The 26,652-nt window shown below is 38.6% G+C and overlaps 2 protein-coding genes across 2 annotated transcripts in view; one reads left to right on the plus strand and one right to left on the minus strand.

Moving 5' to 3' along the window:
- The window catches only part of LOC145786445 (receptor-type tyrosine-protein phosphatase H-like), a 49,460-nt gene extending 43,079 nt beyond the window's left edge, over positions 1-6,381 (plus strand). The window contains exons 33-34 of the mRNA XM_082598100.1: positions 3,257-3,730; positions 5,105-6,381. Coding sequence (XP_082454226.1) covers positions 3,257-3,435 — 179 coding nt within the window. The 3' untranslated portion in view covers positions 3,436-3,730; positions 5,105-6,381. The remainder of the gene's footprint in view (positions 1-3,256; positions 3,731-5,104) is intronic.
- Positions 6,382-6,477: 96 nt separating this feature from the next.
- LOC145786246 (neuron navigator 3-like) overlaps positions 6,478-26,652 on the minus strand; it is a 47,664-nt gene continuing 27,489 nt past the window's right edge. The window contains exons 18-46 of the mRNA XM_082597886.1: positions 24,190-24,258; positions 17,606-17,783; positions 17,101-17,167; positions 16,786-16,890; positions 16,434-16,504; positions 16,155-16,277; positions 15,667-15,811; positions 15,458-15,508; positions 15,039-15,235; positions 14,611-14,720; positions 14,139-14,205; positions 13,730-13,817; positions 13,357-13,400; positions 13,084-13,107; positions 12,644-12,676; positions 12,243-12,387; positions 11,617-11,726; positions 11,201-11,286; positions 10,819-10,966; positions 10,510-10,627; positions 10,096-10,274; positions 9,802-9,970; positions 9,320-9,467; positions 8,919-9,006; positions 8,356-8,530; positions 8,164-8,275; positions 7,693-7,832; positions 7,448-7,619; positions 6,478-7,032 (exon numbers count right to left, since the gene is read on the minus strand). Coding sequence (XP_082454012.1) covers positions 6,792-7,032; positions 7,448-7,619; positions 7,693-7,832; positions 8,164-8,275; positions 8,356-8,530; positions 8,919-9,006; positions 9,320-9,467; positions 9,802-9,970; positions 10,096-10,274; positions 10,510-10,627; positions 10,819-10,966; positions 11,201-11,286; positions 11,617-11,726; positions 12,243-12,387; positions 12,644-12,676; positions 13,084-13,107; positions 13,357-13,400; positions 13,730-13,817; positions 14,139-14,205; positions 14,611-14,720; positions 15,039-15,235; positions 15,458-15,508; positions 15,667-15,811; positions 16,155-16,277; positions 16,434-16,504; positions 16,786-16,890; positions 17,101-17,167; positions 17,606-17,783; positions 24,190-24,258 — 3,403 coding nt within the window. The 3' untranslated portion in view covers positions 6,478-6,791. The remainder of the gene's footprint in view (positions 7,033-7,447; positions 7,620-7,692; positions 7,833-8,163; positions 8,276-8,355; positions 8,531-8,918; positions 9,007-9,319; positions 9,468-9,801; positions 9,971-10,095; positions 10,275-10,509; positions 10,628-10,818; positions 10,967-11,200; positions 11,287-11,616; positions 11,727-12,242; positions 12,388-12,643; positions 12,677-13,083; positions 13,108-13,356; positions 13,401-13,729; positions 13,818-14,138; positions 14,206-14,610; positions 14,721-15,038; positions 15,236-15,457; positions 15,509-15,666; positions 15,812-16,154; positions 16,278-16,433; positions 16,505-16,785; positions 16,891-17,100; positions 17,168-17,605; positions 17,784-24,189; positions 24,259-26,652) is intronic.

Raw genomic sequence — 26,652 nt, forward strand, 5'->3', positions numbered from 1 at the left:
ATCGTAACTTCTCCTGCTGCTGGTGGTGAAACTAGTTTGAGATTATAGTTGCCATGATCCGCTGCATGCATGAACCAATTATTATCTCTTAATTAATTTTTTTCATACGCACGGAAATGGGCTCGTATCTTGAGCTTGAGAAATGAGATAGGTTATTGTGACGATTTAAATGTTTTAGTTCATGCATGAACCAATGAAGCTGGTGATGATTCATATTCACTAATTTTCATCTGTTGTTTTTACGGTGAACGAAACTCATCTCATCTTACCAATGATTTCAAATGCTCTTTCTAATTATTGGGCTTGTTGTTTTTGTAAAGGGACATTAATTCTGAAGAGGTGTTGTTATCATACAAAGCAGACCGAGGTAGACAAGTGATGGTTCCAAATAGCTACCAGTGTAAGCAAAAATAAGTACGCTTGCTAACGCTGAGTCAAGTAAAATGCATTTTAAAAATATACCTGTTGGGTTTTATTAATAAGCCATTCGATCAAACTTGCGTCGGGTGAATTCGCTTTGGTGCGATAAACACGTCACGTGTGCTATCTTTTCAATATTTAAATCTATGGGTTTACATAACTTCGGTCGGAGGCTGTCGTTTTTAGATTATTTATTAAGAGTTAAACTTCGCTACTTCTTTTTGTTCAGAATGTCCATTCACATGGCAATCTAATCGAAATTCATAGAATTGAAGCCTTTGCTAGCAACCAGTACAGGATAGTTCGCTTTCGTTTAGGAATTCAGGCTGGGCTCATCGGTAGCCTATAACATCACTTGTTTGAACTTATATTTGCATCAGTAGCGATAAACGTGAATAACCACCGACACAACATAAAATGCGCCAGATCGTGAAGACCTTGAATAACCGGCCTACCGAGCCCCGCATATGCGAGGCGCGGCGTGAGGGGTCGGGCAACTTTGCGCCCGGAAGCGATTGGTCCACCAGCTAAAGACGCGGGGCCAGGGCTGGGGAGATGTTGTGCCTGTGAGGAGAGAATTGGTGGCCGAAATTTCGATTGTTGAGGCTGCGTCCCGAATATTTAGAAAGTCGGGACGGAGCAGAGACGGGTACAAACCGCTCTTTTGCAATGGGGGTTCGTCTTTCGGCACTGCTTGGGTCTGCCGGAGAGAACGGCTTACACCCGCGGAGAAGATAGCCCACGGAGAGCGCTCTCTCGCTGTCATCCTACAGACACTCACCTGAATTATAATTCCGGGGAACTCCCGGCCGGCTGCTTTTGTGAGCGGCAGGGAGTTAAAAGCTGTGGTCTCCTGCAAAACGGAAGATTGATTTGATTGAAAATGTGGGGCGTTTTGCTAGGGCTAATAATACGTTTTTTGAAAAAAAATCCTCAAAAGTATTGATTTTGTTTGGGAGGATCATAATTGAAGTGAATGAATTTTACCCGCGGAGCACAGAGAGTTGTGCACAAGTTGAGCAAAAGGCATTCTCGCTCAACTGGGTCGCGAGAGCTAGCGGACAGAATCAAAAACACCCACAAAAAAGGACAAAAAAGTATACAGGAAGGAAAATCAAGGGATAAGTTTTTGGGGATGGGGCCGGTCAGATCAAAGGGATCTACTGAGACCGGTCGTGCTAAGGCAAGGTTTGTGAGAACCCAGCACGTGAAGCAGCTGGCGAATACGATACACTGGGACAACTAAGTTAAACTAACTGTCCCCAAGGATATGTTACACCGGTACGCAGAGATGTACGTATACGCCGATAATTCAACACCGTACACTTGCGGCGTAGACTTTTTGTTTACGCTAACGCTTACGGCCACATTTTTTTCGGATAGTTGTCGCTTGAAGCTACGCCGTAAAGTTTTCGCGTTAACGCGTTAGCGTCAACGCATACTTTTCAATGTCTTAGCTGTTGTTTGCATTTTAATTTTGCAGTTGAAAGAATGTTTTCAATGGGCAACGACATATTGAAACCAAAACGCAGCAAACTGTCAGATGAACACTTTCAGATGCTTGTGTTTCTTCGTGGAAATTCAAAATAAAACTTGTTTGTTTCGAGTGGTTTATACCGTGTGAATGTTTGGCACCGAGCAAACAAAATGAGTTTACGCTAGTGTATGCGCTGACGCTGATGCCGCCAACTTTTTTTACAAGTTAGGCTACGTTGACGCATACGGCGTATGGTTTTTCGAACGTTTGCGTTTACGCTGACGGCGTCAATATTTTTGTATGCGCGTACATCACTGCCGGTATGGTTAGCGAAACACGATGCTCGCTGTTCCATAGTGAGCAGTCAGATAGTGCTGACGCCAGGAAGATCGCTCCTTCTCAACGGTTATTATATTATGTTAAAAATGCCGTGTGGCAGTTAGGTTTTATTTGTCTACCTCAAATCGTACGAAGCTTTCACGTGATATGCTGCTTAGCCTCTTTTGAAACCCTATCGTTGTTCAAGTTGTTCAGCGATTTCCAAACATATAGCTCTAACATAAAGTTTCTTACAATAGACGTTAAAATCACGATGTTTTATTTCATTGGGTTCCTTTTGATTAGGATTGTTAATTGTCGGTTGGTTGAAACAGCACCAACAATGCTTGAATGGAATCATTTCAATAATAAGCAGTTAATTTGCATTGTGATTTGTTCAGTGAAAGCGTCACGGTGATTTTTCAGTTTCTATGCTATGACTTGAACTGTAGAGACAATCCGGAAATCAATTTGAGCGTTTTTTGTCATTTTGATTTGAATACATCTCTACGTAAAAATCTTGTTTGAGAACAGTGGTTTTCAATCTTAAGTCCATGCACCTCTGAGGGTTCATAAAAGTGTCATAGAGGTCGAATTCAAATCAAGGCATTGATTTTGGAAATACTTGTGCTAAAATTTAAACATTTTAAAAGAAATTTTGCAATTTTTTTACTCGGCTTGTTCCTTGATATTGAAGGGGTCCAAAGGCTTAATACTTTTTAGGGGTCCTTAACTGAAAAAGGTTGGAAATCACTGTTTTGAACTTTAGCTTAAATATTATTAGCAATGCTATTTGAGCAGCAAACTTTCTTTATTGAACAAATGTTCTACCGAACTTACTGAGTTATTAGTTTTTCTTTGTAATAAAGATGTACCGGCTTATTGTAGCTGCTGCTTATCAAAAACTGACAAATTGTGTCAAACTTTGTTGTTGCAAATTTCATAAATGAACTTTTCATAAAAATACCTGAATTTCCTGAAATTACAAAACTGATAACTAGTTAACACTATTTAAGGTTGATAACTATTTCATATTTGCAGCAGCGTCAGCAACCACCAACATACGGACCCCCAGTCGAATGAAACCAACCATCAAACCCAAACCCACTTTTCATACGTTTTCCTCCCCACCCAATGAAGACAAAGGCGTGACCACTCAACCTAAACCCAACGATTCACCAGTCAAACCCACAAAAAATGAACCTGTTTCCGAAGCTTAACCCCAAACCGGCCCTGTACCTCTCTTGACTCCCGCCCTTCGACGTAATTAGTGATGACGTTATAGCATACCAAAGTAAACGTCATATCTCGTGTGTAGACATTTCAATGATCTCGACCAAACTTGTACAAAGCGCTAATTTTTTATACTTTTATTGTTTCAACGTATGTTGTGTTGCTTTTTCGCACTTTTATGTAGAAATTCGTTCTCATTTACCCTTAAACCTTTTCACCCATCGCGCCTTTGTGACGTCATCAACGCATGACATCATCGATATGTGAACCACAAACGCCAAGGTAACGCAAGTATGGGTTGACATCATACACTTGAGTTGCTGCACCTACTTTCTTTCTCGTTTCATTTGCAATTCACAGACTAACCCAGCACATAGTTTATGTTTGACTAAAACTGACATGTTTTTTTTTCTTGGCGTGTAGGCCTACGTGGTTGAAATGTTGAATTGACCAGGTTACCCAGGTAGATCGGACGCTTGGCATTCGATCATGCTGTGCTGGTTCGGCATCTACAGTAATTAAGGTAGATCGTGAAGTGACTGTTCACCTTTCATCACAAGGCAAGATATTGCCTTGGTGAAGAGTTTATCATTATTCTTGTTGTTGTTGCACATCGAACTAAAAAGAACGATGAAGGGAGACGGTCACTAAGGGTCGACTAAACGGGATTTCGTTGACTTCTGATTGATCAGTTATTATTACATAGAGATGGTCGACATTCATTGCGGTTACCATGTCGTGTGCATGGTGGTAACCTTAGTTTTTCAGCCAATATTTTTGATTTTGGTCTAAGCAGCTTAACATTACTAGAGATAGCCATTTTACTTCTCCATTGCTTTCGTGTGAACCACAACAGGGAAGATACTTCATGTACATTCGTGAATCTCAGATATTTATCTTTGTACCGGTGTATTGCTCCACTAATCACATGTCCAACAACGGAAGTACCCGGCTTCACTGGTTACGTTATGAGCAGGACCTTAACGTCAAGTTACTGTTTGTTTCTTTTGGTGATAGCTAGAAAGCAACGTGTTGCTGCTTTAGTTTTTACAGTTACTTTGATTGCAGCACATTCTTGTTTATTCTGTTACTTCAGTTGAGTTTTGTCACTGGGTGTTGTTGTTTGAATATTATTTTTGGAGAGAAAGCGTGGTATAGCGTGGTATGAAAGAGCAGCTACATGAACTGCATTGAAGTAAACAATAAACATTTGTTTTTCGGCAATCGAAGCAAGAATTCAGCGATAGACACGTGTTTCGCCCATGTGGCTAGGCTCGTCAGTGTCGCACCACTAATTCATGCCACATAGCACTACCAACAAACATTTGACGAAATATTTTGGCTGATTCAGCACTGGTAGCGTATTGGGCTCCGAATTGAAAGGTCTGGTGTTCGACACCCTGCGGCACATTTCTTTTATCTTATTATCTGGCGAAAAAGTTATAACGTGTAGTTTTGCACCGAGTGCACCAGCCTCCGGTCTTTATAATGATGGTGTTTTAAGTTTTGGAAACGGACGGTCGTACCAAATACTTCCAAAAGATGTTGTTTCCACTTAAAATATGTTGAGATTCTCAACATAAGTGGAAACAACTCAACTTGAAACTTTTTTTCCGTTTCAGAAACAACTCAACTTGACACTTTTTTCCGTTTCAGAAACAACATCATCATCAGAAGAGGATGAAGCATCAATGTAGCGATCCTGATGGATGAACTCGGTGAAGACGAAAACAACATGGAAGTGGAGTCCAAATGTAGTGACGGCTTTTGTCAGATATGTTTGGCTATGATGGTAATACCGGTCATTGCAGCAGTTCACTCAATTATTTGTTGGTTTTCCACCCTGCACCTGGACGAATCTGAAATGATGCAAGAATATTTCTGTTGTGTAGGTTTTGCCATAATGAGCTGTTTACGTTGCTGCCGTTGGAAGTTACGCTTTTTAGTCAAGTTGTGGTGGCGGAGTGTGAATTGTTTGTCTGGTAGAGATGAAACACCAAAAATGACGTCACATTGATATGACCCTTTTTTAGCTGAAAACAATAATGCGTTGACGTTATGCTTGTGATCACTTAACCCTAGGTGTGGTTTACTTTGTTACGAATCTTTTTTGATTTCATAAATAAAATGTTGGCATTGAGCTGACTAATCTTTTGTCCGTGATAACAAAAATCCGTCATTTTTACATTGATTCAACCTCCGCAGACGTTGAATCAATGTAAAAATGACGGATTTGCATTCTGGGGTGTTTAGTAAACATTGTTTAACTTCATGTTATCAACACGGTCGCTTTTTTCGGTGCACGAAGTGTTGATTTTTGTTGTTTTATTTCCGCAGTTTATTTGACAATTGAGATCTCAGCTTGTCACTTGTCTAGCAAAAGTTGCCATTTTTGTGTTTAGTCGCCAGACGTTTAAAAAATGTCGATTGTTGTTAGCTGGAAATTGGTTATTTGAGCTTTATGAAGTTGTGTAAAGCCAATTATTAAACAGCACTTTGTTAAAGATGTCATAACGTCATTGGCAACCCAAATTGTGTTTTACTTCTCACATGATAGCGGCGACAAAATTGCCAGCTTTGCAGAGGTCAAAGTTGTTTGGATAGGTTTGGTAGCTTTTTGGTTACCGTTCAACTTTAAAAATGACCTGTTTTTGCAAAGGTATAATGTGTTCTTTCATCCTATCTGTACCAGTGTTCGTACTATCTACGATGTGTTATAGGCTACTAGTTTAAGTGTTGTTTAGAATGCAGAGTTTGCAATAGTATCTGTTTATTGGAAAATTATTTTAACTTGTGCAATTTATTTCCATATTCCCCTGTGGTGTTAGTTTCCTTGTCTCAAGTGATTTTGAAGGCTCAATAAAATGCTGATGCATTTGCGACAAACCCAAGCTATACTCGTATTTGAATGTTGTATCAGGGCAATGTTGATTTTTGTGGTTGTGGGTAGAAATATTAATTGCTTAATTTTACGTGTAATAAACTAGATCTACAATTAGACAGCTGGTTTTCAGAACATTTCCGCAGGCACTGCATGTTTCGTGGAAATTGGTTTATTTCGAACGAACACACTAACACCGAATTTTTCACAAATTGGTGACACCCGGCGCTTTCTCGCCTTCCATTGACGATGCTTCGGCAAAAGAAACGTCGAAGCGCCACCCTTTCCCGAAGTATCGAGCAGTGTCAGGTGAACCAAAATCTGGCAGTATTTTGCAAGAACCACAAAAGAAAACACATCAGAAAGGCACTGGTAGAAAGGGAAATAAATTAAAAAGCTCGTCTTCGACGCGGTGAACAGTAATTCTAAAATAACCTATTATTTCGAAGGAGATAAAACGGGTCACACAAGGTCACCCAGCGCGCGGTCCAACGACCTTTCGAAGGCGTCTTCGTGGCCCCCATCCCTGTCATAGTAGTTCGTCGCCGCTACCTCCTGCAACTTGAGCAGCATGTTTAGTAGGGGGTCGCTGCTTCCCTGTGACGTCACACTCGGGGCAGCATCATCATCCGAAGGGTTGTTGTCGGCCGCGATGTCTTCGGGACGGATGGGAAGTAGGTCGCACGGTGAAGGCCACGGCCAACTGAAAAAGAATGAGCGGTTGAAGCGGTGTCCAACGTAACAGCAGACAGGTTTTACAAAATATCATTTGCCAGACCACATAGCCTACTGCTATTTTGACAAGGTTTTCAACAAAATTGCGTTTGCACGTTAAAAGTTAAACTCGAACTAACTGACTCGGTTGAGCTCCTGTTACGTTTTACATAGTGTTACGTTTAATAAAACTGAGACTTGTAACGTTGGTTAAAATATTGTTATAGGCTACCACAAAAGTGAGCTAAAAGCTTTTTCTGGAATTGCAAATCTAATGTAGTCTACTTTTGCAATTCCCGTTTGATCTGCTGTGACTTCCCTTACAAACTCCCTCGTTTCAGCTTTCCTCAATCCAGGCATATTTAATACGGTCAAGTGTACAACTAGAAGCATGTCACACTCACCTTTCCTTCACCCAAATCAAGGGATCACTCCATTGGCTGTTGGTGTTTCCTCGTTTGGTGCCCTGTTTCACAGCGGAAATGATGTAAGGGACAACGCTGAAGTTCCACAAGTCAGTGAACCAGACGCAGGAGGTCGCTACCTCCATCGGACAAGATAAAAATATTCGGGGACCTGAACAGAGTGATCGTTTGAAAAATATCCAGCAAAATACCAATTTACGGAGGAGTTGGTAACAAGATCTCACCTAACGTGACGTCAGCTGAATTGTGGCTTTCAATGCATCTGTTGATATGGTCCCAGCATTCCGGAAGCCAGTCCACTACATCAACTACCACTTCCTCAACTTCCCCGTTGCATGTCGCCTCCTTGGCGCAAAGTGATCGTCTGAAAACGTAACATTAAAAAGTTTTAAAATGTAGAATCACAGGAGACTGTGGTACCGGTATGCATGAGCCTACAGTACTTAGAGAAGAAAAGCAAAGGAATTCAATACCAACAAATAGATGATAAACAAAACTGCAAAAAAATCAATACTTTAGGTATGGTTCAACTCTCGAAGTGTAGTCAACACACCTCAAGGACCGACTAATTTGCAAACAACACTTCACTGCCGATCTCGGTGACCAAACATGCAAAAATGAAAGGACGAAGTTTTTCAGCCCGAGAATAAAGATACCCACAATAAAAGTTTATTTAAATATACAGCAAAAAATACCTCAACGATCTTCTCAAATAATCTCTCACGGGTGGAGCGTGGTTTGAGCAGAGAATCCATCTGAATTCTTGATGGAGTTCTAGCCCGGAACTGGAATTCTGGTCGGCCACACCTGCAAGTATGATTTCACTGTTTCTTGCTAAACAGATATGACCTCAATAAAAAGCTCGTGGAAAAAACGAATATTTTTACCAATAAAATATGGTAGTTGAGAATGCGCAGCAGTGTTGAGCAATGGCAAGAAGGCTTCTTTTAACTTGGACGATTTGTGGAGATTGTCTAGCACCAAAACTACTGGGATTTCTCTTCCACAGCTTTCTGGCTTGCTGCAGTCCTCCGAAAGCTGATGAAGATATTCGGCCACTTCCTGAAACAATGCAAACGAAACCATGTAACATTTGTGTTCTGGCTTTATTCCCACTTCAAATGGGGTTACTGGTTCAGATGACAGGCCTCCACATCACTTTGTCAGCAGCATCTTCCTCTCACTATTTCCGCATCTGCTGCCACACAGTCTCTCCATCTTCTTTTTCAAATGTTGTATTTGCCTTCTATTAATAAATCGCATACCGTGGACTACAGTAAAGAGAGCATTAAAATATCATGTGTCTTTGTCAAAGCACTTAAAGGCATGTCTGAAGATGGACACGAAGATTGGCTTCCTTTCCGTTGGCTTACTCTAAATCTTCAAGCACTGGACAATGGACATGAAGCACGGATACAACAACAAAAACATCACAATACCAAGTTCTTACTTTTTCGTTTCGATGTTTCAGATCGAGCCTTACAATGGCGCCCTCACTCCGCTTCTTTGGCATCATCCTTACAACATGTTCGGCTAGTCTGCAAACGAAGACCTTGTGTTTATGCACTCCTTCAGAGTACGTACAGTACAGTAGGCCTAAAAGTAATAAAATCATCTTGTCTCCGAACTTATCAATGATGCTAGGATCCCTGTATTGCAGGATGCAACCAAAGGAATCAAAAACAAGCACGTTTAATAATTAATAAAATTTATTAATCGAGCGTTAGTCGCAATAAAAGCGGTCTATTTGTGTCAGCAGCTGTAAGCACAAGTCACTGCTTTAAAAGCAAAGTCAAAACAAACTTCTGAGCCTTGGTTATTTAAAAGTGCAGTTCGCCGACATAGACTTGCCTATTGGCTAGTGTGGACTTCCCGGTTCCAGCAGGCCCGCATAACATCACTCGGCCGTGGTCAAGCACCAGTCGGATGTATCTGTCAACTGTCTCGCGATCTATGAGCAACTCAAGCGCCAGAGAATCCACTGATTTGTTGTCACCATCTGTGAACATAACAAATGCCATCAACGTCACTGAGTTAAAACAGAAACAGTCAACTTGGCTTGACGGTAAGCTCTCGCTTTATCGAAGATCTTTTTACTTGAACCAATTCAACTTTCTTGTACACTTTTTATCAAAACCATAATCAAATAAATTTGGCTTAATTATGTTTTGATGTGGTCCGACTAGAACGGGTTTTCATTTTTGAATGCTGAAAAGTTTGGGTGTTCATCAGGATAATTATCGTTTCTAGCAGATAACGATAATTACGATAACTCACTATTGACATAAAAAAGTGACAATATTAAACAGAACCAAGAAAATGTGCTAACTCACCTCTGAGTTTGACAGCCATTGTTTCTACGTTTCCAATGATGTAACCGCATGGTAACAGATCGGGGGCATCCCCACCTATGTGCCGGGTGACGTCACCGACCGTGTACGACACCACTGCGTCTCCTCGCAAACCAAGACCAGAACTTGGCTCCACATTGACGCAATAATTCTGGAGAACACAACTAAACTTGAAGAGTTGTTCTTGAAATATTATCAACTAAATTACGCAGCTTTTTTACCAATTTACCAAGAGGTACCAACTCCAGGATGCCAAGCGTTATGATTTTATCTTACCTGAAAGACACTCTGGACTTTGTTGTCCAATTGCTGCCAGTTGATGCTACGCGGCACGAAGCATACGCCAAGTATGGATTCCTCCGGTGACCGCTCATCCATGTCGTCGTGAATCACGTGACGTGGGAACTCAACCGTGACGATCATCCTTTTATCAGCAGCGCTCGTCCGATCTGCCACTAAAAAAACATTTGTTATGCGAGCGAGCAATCAAAACCTTGATGTCATGTAAAAACAGCTTATGATTTGCAAGTAGCAACTACAAAAACGTTTCAAGTTAAGGTCAACTAAAGCTTATGTTGTCTTGCAGTGTATACTATAGGTATTACTGCTTCAGTGGTCCAGCAAACAGGGTGAGTTCATTCAGGAAATTGTGAAAACTCTGTTTTAAACCCACTCAAACAAGCTACTCACACGAAAATGTGGAAGCATGTTTGACGTCATCACCACGTGATAAGGTATTCAATGACGTAGTTGATAAACCGAGTTTATTTAATCTTTCGTTTTCTTCACGAAGAGAGTTGATTTCGTTCTGAAATCGAGAGGTTTCTTGTTTAGTTTCATATTAACGCAATCGCATGCATACAAGTCAGTTTTGATAAAAAACGGTTCAGTAAATCAGATCACCGTTCACTTTGTTCTTTAAGAGATACAGTAGATCCGTCATACAACGGACGCATTAGCATCAATAGCATTTATACCAAGATGACCATGGTATCTTACTCTCATCTTGTGCATGGCGTCTTGCATCTGATGAAGCTGATGCTGCGATGTGAGAGCTTCGAGACGAATGTCCGTCAACTTTCTCTCTTTCTTCAGCAACTCGTCTTTGAGCTGGGCGACAGTCTCCGACTCTTTGTCTTCCTCCTCCCTGTAGAAATCAGAATGTGGGTGAGATCTTAAATTGACAATTTTGTTCAAAACAACGTTAAACTAATGAACATCTCTTGCTGCTATCTAAGAACCAGGCTTTTGTTTCACGATGGTTGCATATTTGACAATTCTGAATCAAAAGACGGCATTTGTTTGGACTATTCTTCCATTGCTAATACGAATCACTGTTTTTTTCCTTTCACTCATCATCAATTATCGGTTGCCTACTCACTTGCAGGCAGATGGCTCTTCAACGTCAGCGGTAAGGTTTGGTCTGGATTTTCTCTTCCCAAACGCAGTCTTCAGGGAATCTCTCAACTAAGATGCAACAACATTATGTAGAAAGGAGCGTTCTTCCTGGCAGTCAGCACAAGGCTGGGCGCTCACTAAAACAGCGATTGCGCTTCGCATGATGAAATATGAGGGCTTTAACTCTTCAGCGTCATGTATATCAATTTTTATGAAGAATTTATCGCCAAGACCGGTGACAAAAAGATTCAATTCACACAAGCACAAATGAAACTTAAATGCAATCTCATACCTTTCCTCCAGTTTCCTTAGTCTGGTCCAAGCGGAGAAAGCGTAAAAGACATAATTATTTTAAACATTGATTGGCTAGCAGTTATAAATCCCTAACACAACACTCACCCAATGTTTTTTCCGCTTTTTCAGTCCATCCTCTCCGCTACCGAGGCTTGAGACACTCGCTTTCGAGCTCATGCTGGATATGGATCCATAGGATGGCTTCGTGTTCAAACCTGGCAAAGGAGACAATCATGAATTAATATGCGACAAAGGACAATTAAAAGTTAAGGACTGATATGGGCTTGCAAAAATCAGTCGAGTTTCAGATGGACAAATTTGAGTAGGGTAAGATCACAATGACGTCAGTGATATGCTTATTCACAAGCACTCAATGCAAACCAATAATCAATTGTGTGCACTTTGTCAGCGGAAAGCTATAACTTCGGTACCAGGTCAGATCCTGGCAAGTTCTTGTAAATGTGGTAGAAAATTGTGCTCCTGCTAAGAACTCAGTACTAAAGGAAATTCAAATAAGGCTGCGCCTCTATGCCGCTGCGCGAAACTATTTGCCTTTTTAAAGCGCTAAGAGCAATGAGTATCTGCGATGGGTTCAGAACATAAAACAATCACTCAGACAGCAAAACCTGTCATTTCTACATGGATTCAACAGCAAACGTTGAATTAATGTAGACATGGAGGACACTTGCTGTGGTTGCAACGTCTGCAGACGTTGTATTACAACAACTTACTTCCAGATGGACTATTTTTTAAAGTCTCGATGGTGGCTTTGAATTCATGCAACTCAGTTTCCTTTTCACGAGCGGCCATCGTGAGATGCTTCATGTGATCGCTTTCACGAGCTAGGCTCTCTTCATATTGCGTCACTTTCTTCACCTGTGATTGGGCGTTCAAGAATTAGCAAGGTGTTCGTTCAATTTTGTATTAAAGATGCGATCATTCGTTGCTACAAGTAATCTATTTCATCAGATTAAATATCACCAACAAACTTCACCTAACTTCAGATACCTAACGCTTTGGCTCAAACAAACTCTGTGTTAAACTATCCAGTTAGTGAAAACTGTTTTTACAACGTCAAGTAACGTGGAAACAATGTAAAAAGGAAACTTTAGTTAGATGACCGACAACTAACCTTCGCTTCAAGACGAGACTGCAATGCACATTTCTGCAAAGAAAATAAGAATTTTAAGAAACAAGAAAAAGATACAATGAAAATCTATTCTCGCTTCGTCAAGTTTACATCATGATTTATTTTTTAACAGTAATGCAAAATAATGTCAATAAAAGTTTCCACAATTGGCGATTGTAGTTGACAGCGGCTACTTGTGCGCAGAAAGTAAATAAATTATTACACAACCAACGAAAAATCACGTCATTGTTTCATCTTTTACGAAACCTTTTTCTCGTGCAAATAGACGGTCTACAGAATTATACATGGCGTCGACAATGACTTCAATGTGCACAGGTACTATCAATATAGCATATTGCTTATTTTAGAATAAATCAAGCGTACAGCAGTAAAGTAAAGGTGTACACGAACGTTGTTATAACATCAACATAACATTGACTTACCTCGGGTGGAGCTGTTTCTTCACTCTGTTACAACAAACAAACATACAACGGTTAGGTCACATGCATTATTGTTAAACGAAAATATACAGAATACCCAAGACAGAACGTGCCAATTTAACGTACTTGCAAAGATAAGTTCGCGGAAGCATTCTTTGCATTAACACACACTCGACAATACAATCACTTAGACTTTAACATTAAACCACATTAAACCAGTATGCAGCAAGTAACAATGTACATTGCTTTACATAAAAAATGACTTTATAAACTTACCAATGAATACAAGGAATGAGTAGACGATAGTGGACGTCCATTGGCTGAAAAGTAATTATAAGCATTATCATAGCTCGAAATGAGAAATGCAATGAATCATATAAAGTATGGTTGATGATTTCAGTACATACTATCATCAGTATATACTATCATCAGTATATACAATCATCAATGCATTGCATACTATCATCAGTACATACAATCATAATTATACACTATCATCTATCATCAGTGCATACTATCATCAGTACATACTATCATCAGTACACACTATCATAAGTATATACTATCATCAGTACAAACTATTATCAGTGCATACTATCATCGGTGCATATTATCATCAGTGCATTACTGCTAAACAATTTAGACTCACCCAGACTCTTCTGACTCATGATGTCATCCTGTCGGTCGTTGGACAAGTTCTTGCCTTGACTGGATGCGATGCTACTGGTTCCGTTTGTCTGCGACATACAAAAAAAGTCTCCGTTAATCTTTTATTACAGAAACCACTAGATGTGTTGGGAATGCACATTGCACATAGACAAAAGTATCATGAAATCAAATACGAGTTTTCAAAGACAGTTTCAAGCCTTTGTAGGTCGAAAGTTCCCACTGGAGGTGTTTGAAACGTTTTTTTGTTTCACTGCAAACTTCCTTTCGGTTCGTCTCTTCGTCGAATAAGCTTTTGGTGTAGAATTTTGATTCAAACACTTCCAGTTATAACTAAATATGTTAAAAAATAAACAGAAACCTGTTGCACCCAACAACAAGAACACCTTTACCTGGTTTGTGATAGATGACGTAGTTGTTGACGAGAGCAAAGTGGGTAAAGGCCAATCACTCACTCCCCTGTTTAACCAAAATCAAATAACTGAATTTAAAATTTGGATTATGCTTATACTCGCAACACAAGGTTCTGTGGGGTCAAAGGTGACAATAAATTTGACAATGTAGAAATAAAATAAAATTTAAAAAATTTCAAATTAAAAGGATTTAATTTTCAAATTTGTTGAAAAAGTAAAACTTTGATCAAAATGTTAGATTACACAATCACAACGTTGCACTTGATGATTAACGCTTGCAATGACTTCGAAAGGTGAAATAACTTAAAAATTCTTTGACAGCAAAATCGATAAAACCCAATAAATTGTAAACGCTTGACATTAAAGGAAATTAAATATACTGTGCAAGGTATCCTCGCTTAAGCTTATAAAGAATGTTGCCATTTTAGTTTTAACACAAACTCGTACGTACCTTCCAAACGAAGTTGGGTCGGTGTTCTTTAGGAAGTTTTCAGGATCTGGGTTGTTGATCGGATCTTTATCGTCCAGGTACAAGGAAGGTGTCGACAGAAGGTCTAAGCTCTGCAACCAAAAAATAGTGCTTTTTGCAAATGATGATGATTATGCGTCTGATTTGATATAGACGTTGGCTATATGACCTGTTTCATAGCCTTCCAAACTTCTTTGTGATTTGACACCCGCACAATCCGCATAAAAAGCATTTATTTTGAGCGTATTTTTACAAATACGAATTCTACATCGAACATTACAACTTGGGCTTTTCATAGATCAGTAAAATGCCTTCATGTTACAATTAGCTTACGTGAAAGCCATCTTTCAATCAGTGGCATACTTGCAACATGGCATTATCACGTTGAGTGCTTGAGAACGCCTGCTTACCATGAATGGGTTACTTGTAGCAGGGGAGATGCTGTAGGCGCTGTTCGCGTTTGGACGCTTCGGTGTCGCCCACGTCATCACAGTGGTGGTTGGACACGCTTGGCTGGTGACAGAAGCTAATGTGGAATTGATGAGAGTCCTGCTTTTCCTTGGAAGACTAAGGTAAGATGCAGGTGAGCTGGAACTCCGTGAAGATTCTATTGAAAAATATTGGTTAAAGACACAACACAATTGGTGTTGAATCATAAACTAGCTCAATCTTTGTTATGCGTTTCGATGAAACTATGTCCAAACTGCATAACGTTGTAACATTTCAATAAAACAGATATACCGTTATTGATCTAAATTTTCTTACAATAATGTAAGTTGTCATACTTGTAGATCTGCGAAAGAAAGCATGCTTGAGCCAATCAACTTACTGGTAGGACGACCGAGGCTGTTGTAATGGCCTAGCTCTCTTCTGCTTGTGTCTGCAACACAAAGACGAGTTAATAGCAAATAAATGAGGTTTGTTGCAAACTTCAACCAATGACCACTAAGAAGTTTTTCTTCAACAACACTATTACATCATCAATTAATTTAGAACGTTTCCAATTATGAATTTCATGATAATATTGCAATATCTTACCACAAGATGACGTCGCAGTGAGCTGAGGCTTCGTGGAGGAGACGCTCACGAAGTTGGAAGTTGTAACGAACTTGGAGGAGGAAGAGGTGACATGAGGATTGGAGTACACAACTGGAGTGTCTTCGGGAGTGGACGCGGTGGGGTTCTGAAAAGAATAGAGGTCTTCGTTAAAATTCACGTCACGCAGCAAATACATTTTTTTATCTTTTTTTATTTTTGCTTTATTTTGACGTCAGATTAATTTCGATAGCCATGTTTGCTTTTTAGAAAGACAAGTTTTAACGTAGAAGTGTTAAAATATGTATACCTCCCGGCAAGAAACTGCAGATATTACGCTGGTCTGGTCATTGTCGATAATATTAACAACAACAGGAATAGAGATGGAACTTTTAACAAGTAATTTCACTTTTAGATAAGCTCTTTTTTAGACGAGAGCTTTCAACATGCGGTGGTTTTAACAAGCAAACTTTAATTCCAGCGCAACCTACCTGCTTTAACTTCCCCATTCCTAAAAGCTTCTGCAATGATGGGGAACGCTTAAAGGTGTTTGAACCTTTCGCGCTCGTCGCGTTCTTTTGAGGATCGTTTGCCAAAGGAGAAGAAACTGAATGCTGGAAACACATTGAAAAGAATCACGATGTGTCGCACGACATTACACTATTACATGTTAATTTTGCATGCAAGAAACTACACACGGCAGATACGATACACCCTCGTCACGTTTATATTCATTTAAAGTCGGTGTTGTTTAAGTTTCTACTCAATACCTTGTCTTCGTGCATTTTGCTTTTGCTTGGACGCGGCAAACTTCTGTAGGAGTATGTGATACGGTTCGCAGCTGGAAAAACAAAGATAATTACAACTCTCTTAAAATACTGAGCTTTGCCATACATAACAATTTGAAACCATCTAAAGCTCTTTTAAGAACCTAACACAGAATATTGTTTATTTTTTAATTGCTTGTTGCGAATGTACAGATTACATTTGATAGTGAAAAGTTTAAAAGCGTAAAAAATGCGAAAACGTTGTCTCACTTTGCACTTCCTCGCGCCAAAAGAACGTCTAAAAATAAATGATGCTTAACGCACTGCAGTCAAAAGAACAGTGAAGAAACTCTACCTGGATTGAAAACATGACGATGCAGAGGACTGCCTGAAGGACTTGAACCATCTGCGTTGCATGCTAACCTGCTTCCTACCACACTAGATCCTGGGATGTATTGACCTAAAGTATAACCATCATTAACCGACGTCGTCAACCAGTACCAAGATTAGTAATATCAAGAAGAAGCAACAACAAATAACTGTAACAGGCTGTCACAATGACACCAAACAAAGCGTTTTTATACAAACGAAAGTTGAAATAGGTACGATGGATAGTGGAATTATTTGCAACTCATTGTTTACCATTGTATACTCATTGTACATTGTTTACCTGATGGTGGTTTGGTGATTGGTTTCTTTCTTGACAGTTTCAATGACTTTGTTAAACCGTCAGTGGACTGTGGAAAAAGAATAGAAGCATTAAATGTGCTCACAATGAGATGTGGACATTACAATCCATGCGCTGGTTCGGTACTCGGGGTGTGCGCTTGGGCAACGCATTGAAGGACTGCTCTCCATTCAGCGGACCCAGTAGACAGAACAATTCCCAGACAACAACAATTCAGCAAGCGGAAACTTCACTCTGTTAATCTCGATGACCGGGTCTGCCTCTCTACAAGTGAACGAAACTGCCGGGTTTAAGCTCTTCAAGAAGCCTTCTCAGTCTAAGTACAAAGATTTCTACAATCAATCAAAAGAACACCTCCTTCACTATCAACCTCATTTTTATTATTTTTCGGTCAGTAGTGGGGTTCGGGTTGGCTTTGAGATGTTCTTTTTACTTCATTTTATTCAATACTCATCTTAAACTGTACGTGTCATTTTAGCCTTCTTACCACAGCAGACTTAGTCGCAATGCTTTCGATTTCTTTCGATCGCAATTTTTGGTGATCCTGCTGAGAGTTCTTCGCCTGATGATAAGGAGAGTTATTCGTGGAAGAATTTTCATCCGTACTCAGTTCACCGATGTAATCGCTGATCTCACCACTGCTAATGCTGCCGGCATCGTCAGACCTACAACAAAAACGATATTTAATGTTGGTATAACATTGTTAGACGTCCAATTATCTTTAAAATGACTGTTCATTGATTGATTTTTGTAGCAAAGCAGATTAACGCAAAACCTTACGTTTTATTACCCTATTAATCAGGAAACTTACTAAACAGGAGATTAAAACACAGTGAATCATGGGCAGCCAGTGTTATTTGAGGTTATGATACAAAAATTGATATTCTAAGATAAAAAAAACTATGCTGAAAGTAATTGCTTTCACATTGGTTTTCTTTCAAGTAATGCGAGCTTCTAAATGGAAAAGGGTGGATTTCCTTATCATATATTAATGAGTTTAAAATCCGTGACGTCATCGCTTCCGAGATCAAAACAAATGAAGAATCGATGAGAGAACACCAAATGAGTGCAACGCTTGAAGAGAAGGAATCGATGCAAAGATTGCTCAATAATTGCCTCTTTGTGACGTAAAAATTATAATTTTCAAGTCTTGCTTTCAATTTGTTTGTAATTGGTGTAGTTGAAGCAGTAGTTTAGGTTGAATGAAAGTATAGTTAGGTCGAAAAAGGCAATTATTTATGGCCGGTGCTCCAGTACCGCAAACCAGATCAACGTATTCTAAAGAATACCAACAAACAAACATGACAAAAACAATGATATATAGATGGACATATCTGACATCAATCAAGCAACAATACCACGCATATCAACAACTCGTTTTCAGGGTGATGCCACTGTATAAAGATCGGAGTAAAAACCTCATCCGAACAACAAAACGACAATCAAACTAATAGCTTTTGCAAAAAAAACTATATCTACTCAACGCGGAGGTGAATTGTAATTAACCCAATCGACAACACATGCTGTCGTTTCTAGTTTAAGACAATTACGAAGCACATCTGTTATCCTTGGTAGGTTGAACTAATCCAATCAGATCTACTTATGTTAGGGACTTTTAGACAAAATCCAAGAAAACTCAATTTGCTTCTCGTCTGGCATACGGTAAGATGAAAGTAATTGAGAAATAAAAATTGCAGCAATTAGTACTCCAGCACAAGTTTAACATGTTTCAATGGTTTCGATACTCGTTGCATGTTTCAATACCCCAGAACATGTTTCAGACAATGTTAATGGCTTTCATAATGAATATAGTTTTCAACTAAAGACCACATTTTGATCTTTTCAACTAACAAATTAACTGTCTCATGAGCAATAGTTGCAACGTTCATCTGAGGAATTTAAAAGTAAAAACAAAAACATACGAGTTGTTGTATTGTTTTACTGACGTTTCGCACACCATGGCAATGCGCATCTTCAGAACAAACAAGATACAAAACAAAATTTCGAATATATATACCGTTCTGCATTACCAGTAAAGGGAAGACAAAAGTGAAGAGAAAGAAATTATCCTGATAAACACGCAAACTATTCAGTAGTTAGATTAATTGCAACAAAGTTGCTTAGTTTTGTTAAACATATAACTTAACATTAACGCACTTTACAGTGAGATACTGAATATGGTGGAGTGGAACATTTAAGGCATATATATGTTGTCTCGAAAAGCGTCTGCATGAGGTGAAATTAAAATTGTATTTGAACAAGGATTCTCTGATAAGTATAGTCTGAAGGAAACAGAGATGAATCTACCTTACACTGATCTTCATTAAAGATTTACAAAAATTGTTTGCAATATTAAAGAGAGCAACTGCTCCGTCTTCTTTGTATCATTGGATGCAAAAAAAATCTAAAACAAAAACAACGACATCTTTAACACTAACAGTTGTCATTATCGCTCAATCTGTCATCTTCCAGGTATCATTGTAAAGATTGAAAACACAATATCCTCCAGTCAACTTGCTTACCTAAGTCCACACAATAGTCGACTGACAGATCTAATCCACGAGCTATCCGCAGCCATTAACAACCTGATAAAATAGCTAACCGACTGAAACAGAAAACAATCAAATTTTCACTCCTATATAAATTCACTCCTTTAGTCAAAATACCGGTCTTTATTTACATTGATTCAACGTATGTTGACTCTAAGGTGAAAAGGACTGGCTTGCTGGTTGAGATGTTGCTATTCTATTTGTCTATTAATCGGACACTCAAGACATTTAAAGCGAGAGCTGTCGCTAAGTAACAAGTCTACAAATAAGCTGAGACTTAAAATCAACGAGAAACCTGCATGACCAAATAGCTGAGCAACTGCACTGCAAGCATCATTCTTTTTTCATGCCTCAATAAAAGGTGCATGACAAATAACTGAACAACACTCTAATCCATGAAATAAAAATCGCTCGAAAGTGAATGACCTTACATGCCCGACAGACATTTTCAATCCAAAAGCTGCTGGATGTCAGTGCGATTGCAAGCCTGTGAGATTATGCTGTTTAAGAAAATGCAACCACTGTCACTGGGCAAATGCCTAAGCTTCTTAAACCAACTTTGGCTACCAAACAAACGAATTGATGCATATAAACAATCAGATTGAATGTTGAAACAACGTAAAATAGGCAAGATATTAATAATTACAGGCTGGTGTCCTTCACTAAAACGGTAACAATATTTCCGAACCGAATTGGAGGCTTTAAGCTTTTGGACTTGTTTTTAACTAGCAGATTTCTCTCATCAACTGCTGAATGAATAATTCATATTGCTTTCTATCACTGACCTTTGCAATGCAGTAAAATGAGCGAAGTGAAACGCGTGCTAACAACAAACCGTAGAATGCGTGAAACGATCGAAAACAAGCACAGAGGCATTAACAGACGCCTGACATCTCGATTTGTAATACGTCAACCAAAGAAACTCCTAAAACGCTGAATAATAAAGTTTTTCAATTATTTCTGAATTGTTCTGTGTTCTGCAGTTAAATGCTGACCTACAGTTGTAAGCATTCGACAAATACCTGTTTGAATTTAACGTGATGTTCATCAAAAAGGTTTGAACTGTTCTTGACCCAGTGCATTGTGAGAATGTTATATTAGCACCAAAAAGATCGATGTTACCGACAAGCTCATTAAAAAACAAAGTAAAAAATGTAAAGTAAAAGTTGCATGAATTGCTTGGTTACTAAATCATAAAAATACTTTTTAACTTTTTCTTTTCTGTTAAAATTGATTACATCACATAAACGTAACTGGGTATAAAATAATATCAGCAATGAACCCAACGTTTAAGTGCAGGAACACGGGCTAAAGATCCAGCACACAAAACAAGCAAGAATAGGAACCAATTCATAAAATCTAAATATTTAAACTTGGCAAACAAGAGCAGAGAGAAATCACGAAATTAAAGCCACTTGAAGCGCCGCCTAGTCCAGCTTTTCTCAGTCATAATTTATGGATACATGTTCCACATATTTGCCCTGTACAAAGTCATCAAAGAAGTTGAAGAAACAGAACCATCCAATCAAGACATTTGATCAAAAGTAAGTTGATTTGACCACAAGCCAGTCAGTCAACAACGTCATATTTGGCCAGGTAAAAGTTATAGATGAAGAAAAGCGAGGATGTGAGTTTAAATTATAATGACTCAACGCAACAGAACATTCAAAATCAGACTCTAAATATTAAACTCGGTTTTGAGATGATTTGACAAACTAATAAAGCACATCTGGAACAATTTAACGACAAAACAGAAACAATTATCCATGCAACATATAATAAGAACATTTGGTCTAATTATTCATCTGAGGCCGTCGATGCCTGGTTCAGGCAAGGCAATTGAAGAAGAAGAAGAATAAAGCAACACAGCGGAGAAACACACACTTACATCATGTGTTGCTTACGAGTTCTAAATTCGGAGGTACGTGCACCAAAGCAGGGGATAGTTAGTTCTCTATCTCTCAGCAGCATGTTCGCTGTAAATGATGTATGAGATATGATTTCAAATCATAGCCTGTCAAAATTAAAGCGACATGGGCTTAATGGTCTGCAAGCATCGCTGCATTAATACTTTCCCACTCGGCATGGCATGCAGAATGCAATGCGAAACGAATGCTGCCACAAACGCAATTGATGTCTTGACAACGCTGAAGATTTTCTGGTGATCCCAAACTAGAACAAGCGACTGATTAATTTGCGACCACAACAAAACCAACCTTTTCTATTTAAGCACACAGTGTGTCCAACAACTATTTAAAAAAAATATATATATAATCATTAAAGACAAATTAACTAAATTCATAATATCCCTTAAATCTTCATTGCCAGTTGTCATACTCATGAGTGACGTTTCGCGTTCAATAATTCAAGTCATTTAGTCCATGAAAAGAATCACAAAATGGAAGATGACATGCAAAATTGCCTCATCTACTTGCGACACAATACAAAAATTAGTACGTTACTAAAACGCTGAATAACGTACAGATGTCACATCGATCTTGAAAAGCAAACGAACCAGTTAAGTGGTATAGATTTTCAAGAAATCCAAAGAGACTTATCGAAGCTGCAACAGAAGCAAAACCATCTTAAAAACAATTAACAAAAAAGGTCGAAGATATCTCCTGACAAGATCAATAAATACAGTGACACAACAACAAGGAATACAAACACAGCATCAGAAACCCGTACAGGACTATACTGTATATGTATGGTTTCCAGGTATAAATATGAAATTATAACCTACATCTTTTTTAATACTGTATTTTCAAAAATCTAAATTCAACCACTTGTGTTCCTAAGATTGACATTTGCATGATATAATCTAACCTTTCAAAATTAAAAGTTATTTTTAAAAAATCTATATCACTATGGCGATAGCCGATAGCAATAACATTGTTAACCAACTAGCATTTGTAATCAGAATTAATTTTCTCAGAATAAAAATAGAGACATGATGGAATTAAAGAGTTGCGTAAGTTCTCATTAAAAAGAATGATTCAACAGTAACAATAGAGCTTCGGTTAGCATAGGATGTGCAATTTGTGCATCTATTGATCATGGCGATGGTTGGAATGAAGAAATTTCAAAGAATTCCCATGTTTTGGGCATTTGCATTTCCAAAAAAAGATAACTCCTTCCACGTTACCGATTAGTATCCCAGTTTTGTGTCGATTTACTCTGTATAGTGTATATACTTGTTAACTTTTCTACAACTGATGCAGATGTAAGGTAGTGAACCCAATCAAGAAACATTGGGCTATTGTGCTACTTGAACCAGAGGCACAGAATCAATGGGGACACCGTTTGACACTTGAAACAAAGTTTAACTTCCGCGTGGTGCGCTGTTCTGCTCAAAGAATGTCAGCCACTGCCACTGGTCGCTAAATCTTATATAAACATAAGGTCTGGAACGCAACAGCTTTGGATTTTGCAAAACCCAACCTACTACAACACTATACGATTTTCTGCACATGCAATAAACGGTAGATAAACAGCTACTGTACGAAATGGGTTAACAAAAAGTGATAACCCATGAAACACATTCACAATCAGTTGAAGGCGTGCGGGAGGAAATAGTTTTGTTCAAAGTCAAGGCGCAAAAATGCAGCCCCGCGATAATTAACCACAAGAAAATTGATGGAAAAAACGCAGTTTGCTTAGAAATAAAAACATAACCATCTATTGTAATTCGTGAAACACTGTATCCTGCAATTTGTTAAACTTGTTCTAAATAAGTTTGTATAATTACTAGAAACATGACTTTTGCTCACGAAAATCAGCATTAATTTAGATACATAAGCAATTTGAACTGTAGCAAAAACTTGTCAAATTACTTTATTTCATTCATTCTTTACATTGCTTAAATGCAAAATCAATTACAAAAGAAAACAAAAGAAAATTGTAAAATAACCACAAAGCTGCGGCCTGCGAGTATTCAGGTAATGACTCAGTTATACAGCATGGGAAAGGCACACCTTGATAATGAAACGTTGCACAGATGAGGAAAGCGATTTAATTGTAAGTAATCTTTCCACAGTTTATAGTTCAACACCATAATTAGAAAACAAAGTTTCAATTGTTAAGAACATCTAGAAAATAAGATACGGGTCGCGAATAAAATCACCACTCCATAATCAAAAATTTTCCAAACAATTCTCAAAGTTCAGGAATTTAAAAAAAAAAATACAACTCTTCTTGAGAAGCAAACGTAGACAAATCATAATGACCAATCACCTAACAAGGTACCGAATGCAAAATACTGGTAACAAAACGATCATCCACATAATGCTGGACTGTGTCAGGGGTTTACAATCCAAAACTTGCAGGCCACAGCATTCGTTGCCTGTGTCCTTTTCTCGTTGGCATTAAAAGGTTCTTTACATTTGCGCGACTTACAAATAGTCACTCACGATTGTTCCAATCAAATACACGCAATAGACGTGACGGAAAATACAAAACGCTTAACGAAACTACAGTTTATATTATATCTACCGTACATACCAATGCACAAAATTCTACATACCCGTCTTTATCCCACGTTTCCTCCAGAGGCATCTTATGGTCGCTCAACATCACTCCGTCGCTCACGTACCTGCGATGATAAGTCAATGAAAGACTGTGTTAGCCAGCATAAAGGCTGCTGTTTATTCCATGGTTATTTTTCCATGTTTATATTATGTTTATTCCTAGCGGTCTTGTAGTGTAAATACCACATCAAAATATTTGAAATAAAATGAGGTAACGTGGTGAAAACTAAGCATACAAACATGTAACAAAAGCATTAATGCACCTAAAGTGCTTAATGTCACGCCCAGTATTTTAAAAAAATGTTCTACTGGACAGTAACACTGTACTCAAACTTACAAGTATGTATTTTTTAAAACAAAATACCAACCGAAACATAATCTAATCAGTCTTCACAGGCTTCCCTTTTGTAGGCTACTTGCACAGATTGTTCAAGCCAAACACTCTCACATACAACAAAATCTTTAGCGATAGCTATTTGTTCATAACCCTATCTGAAACATAACAAAGCAGTGCACTGATTCAAAATCCATAATAAAAACGTGTTTTATATAGCGCTGTATCCATCGCAGATATAAGAATTAACTGGCAGTTGGAAAAGTAGATTCTTAAACTCATTTCGTACGGATCTGGTGTAGCTCGATCTGACGTTTCGTATTGATTCAACTTTATTGTCGACAAGTGAAAAGAGATAAACTACAACTTTTCAAACCATAAACTGTAATGATGACAACGAGTGTTTCTTTGCAGCGCCGCAAAAAGCATGCACATGCCTTGCTCTCAGTGCTTCAAAGAGCAGACAGTTTCAGTGCAACGAAAGCATCTTGCGTTTTTTTTTAAAGTTCTTTCACGTTGCCTCAACAAACAACCGACTTGTTTTGTTTGCTAGGACTTGTTACATCACAGTGTTTTGGAAGATTTAAGACATAAACAAAGAGACAGACACTTAACAACATTCACTATCCCACCCACTGGTATATGCAGTGCCGGTCTTAGGGTATTTCGGGCCCTGTGCGGAATATGATTTGCGGGCCCCAATGACAATGATTCAACTCAGTAGCGTGGCTGGGGAGGCCTATTTTGAAAGGGGAGGGGGTGTTTTGACGGTCTGACACCCAGCAGCGGGGGGTCTGGGGGGCCTCCCCCAGAAAATTTTGAAATATTACTTTGAATTTGGGGCATTTTGAGAGCATGTTCAAAATTTGGGTATGAATATTATCCTACTGTAAAATGGTGCTGTCCAGTGGCATAGCAAACGAATAAGATCATGCATTCTTGGGCGTTTTTTGGAAATAAAGCTATGTTGAGTCTAGATGCAACCTATTTCGTTCCCTGAAAAATTCGTACCCCGATTTCGTACCCTGAAATCGGAGTTAACAAAATCAAATTTCGTCCCCTGAAAAGATCGAGAGAAATTTGAAATGTTTGCGGCAACTCCGATCAGCAACTTCGGCCATGTTGTTTTTTTTTCTCGATCTTTTCAGGGGACGAAATAGGTTGCACCCATTGAGTCTTTCTTGTTGCTAATTCCTTTGTTGAATTCACTTGTTGAATTTTTCCATTGGAAATGACAAAATTACTGCATTTTCTGAGTAAATTGCGGGCCCCCTAATTTGCGGGCCCTGTGCGATCGCACGGTTTGCACACCCCAAAGACCGGCACTGGTATATGGATTACAAACAATACAATGTCCCGAAAGTATATTTTTATGGTTGACACGAATGAAGAATTTGCACAACAAAGTTTGTTTTCGTTTTGAACGACATCTCGTACTGCACTGTCAGAAACATGATACGATTTAATTGCATCAAAACATAGTTTAAAGATGTAAAAAATACCAAATGAAAGGGTCGCGTTAAAGCTGAAACACTATGTTACATCTTCCAACCTTACTACCATTTTTACTTAGTGTCTTCAGTACGAAAACAAACGCTGCTATGTGCAAATGTCAATATTCTTTTGGAAAACACATTACAATATTACCGTACAGTGCTGAAGGGTTGGTATAACATAAACTAACCGGTCTTGCTGCTATGTGTTAAGTAACCATAAACTCAAACTCTTTACAGACCTTTTTATGACCTATTTATAGACCTATTTATTTATTTAGACCTATTTATTTAGACCTATTTATAAATTAATTTAAACATATTTAAAATTAATTTAGACCTATTTATTTAGACCTATTTATTAGACCTATTTTATATTATATTACCTTAAGTTATCTTTACAGACCAATTGAAATCGAACTGACAAGACCATACTGATCTCTCATTCAAAACAACCCTCCTTTTGATAAGTGATGTATGTCCTCTGCACTGCTGCACGACTAAATGGATTGCAAAAATTACAACAACAAAAAAAAAAAAACGAACTTGCAGGAACAAAACCAGCTAAAAGTACCGTTTTACATCGGTTCAACGCCTGACGACGTAAACATGGTGCAACAAAAAGCTTCTGT

This window comes from Aplidium turbinatum, chromosome 17 (genome assembly GCF_918807975.1).
Source record: "Aplidium turbinatum chromosome 17, kaAplTurb1.1, whole genome shotgun sequence".
NCBI classification, from domain to species: domain Eukaryota; kingdom Metazoa; phylum Chordata; class Ascidiacea; order Aplousobranchia; family Polyclinidae; genus Aplidium; species Aplidium turbinatum.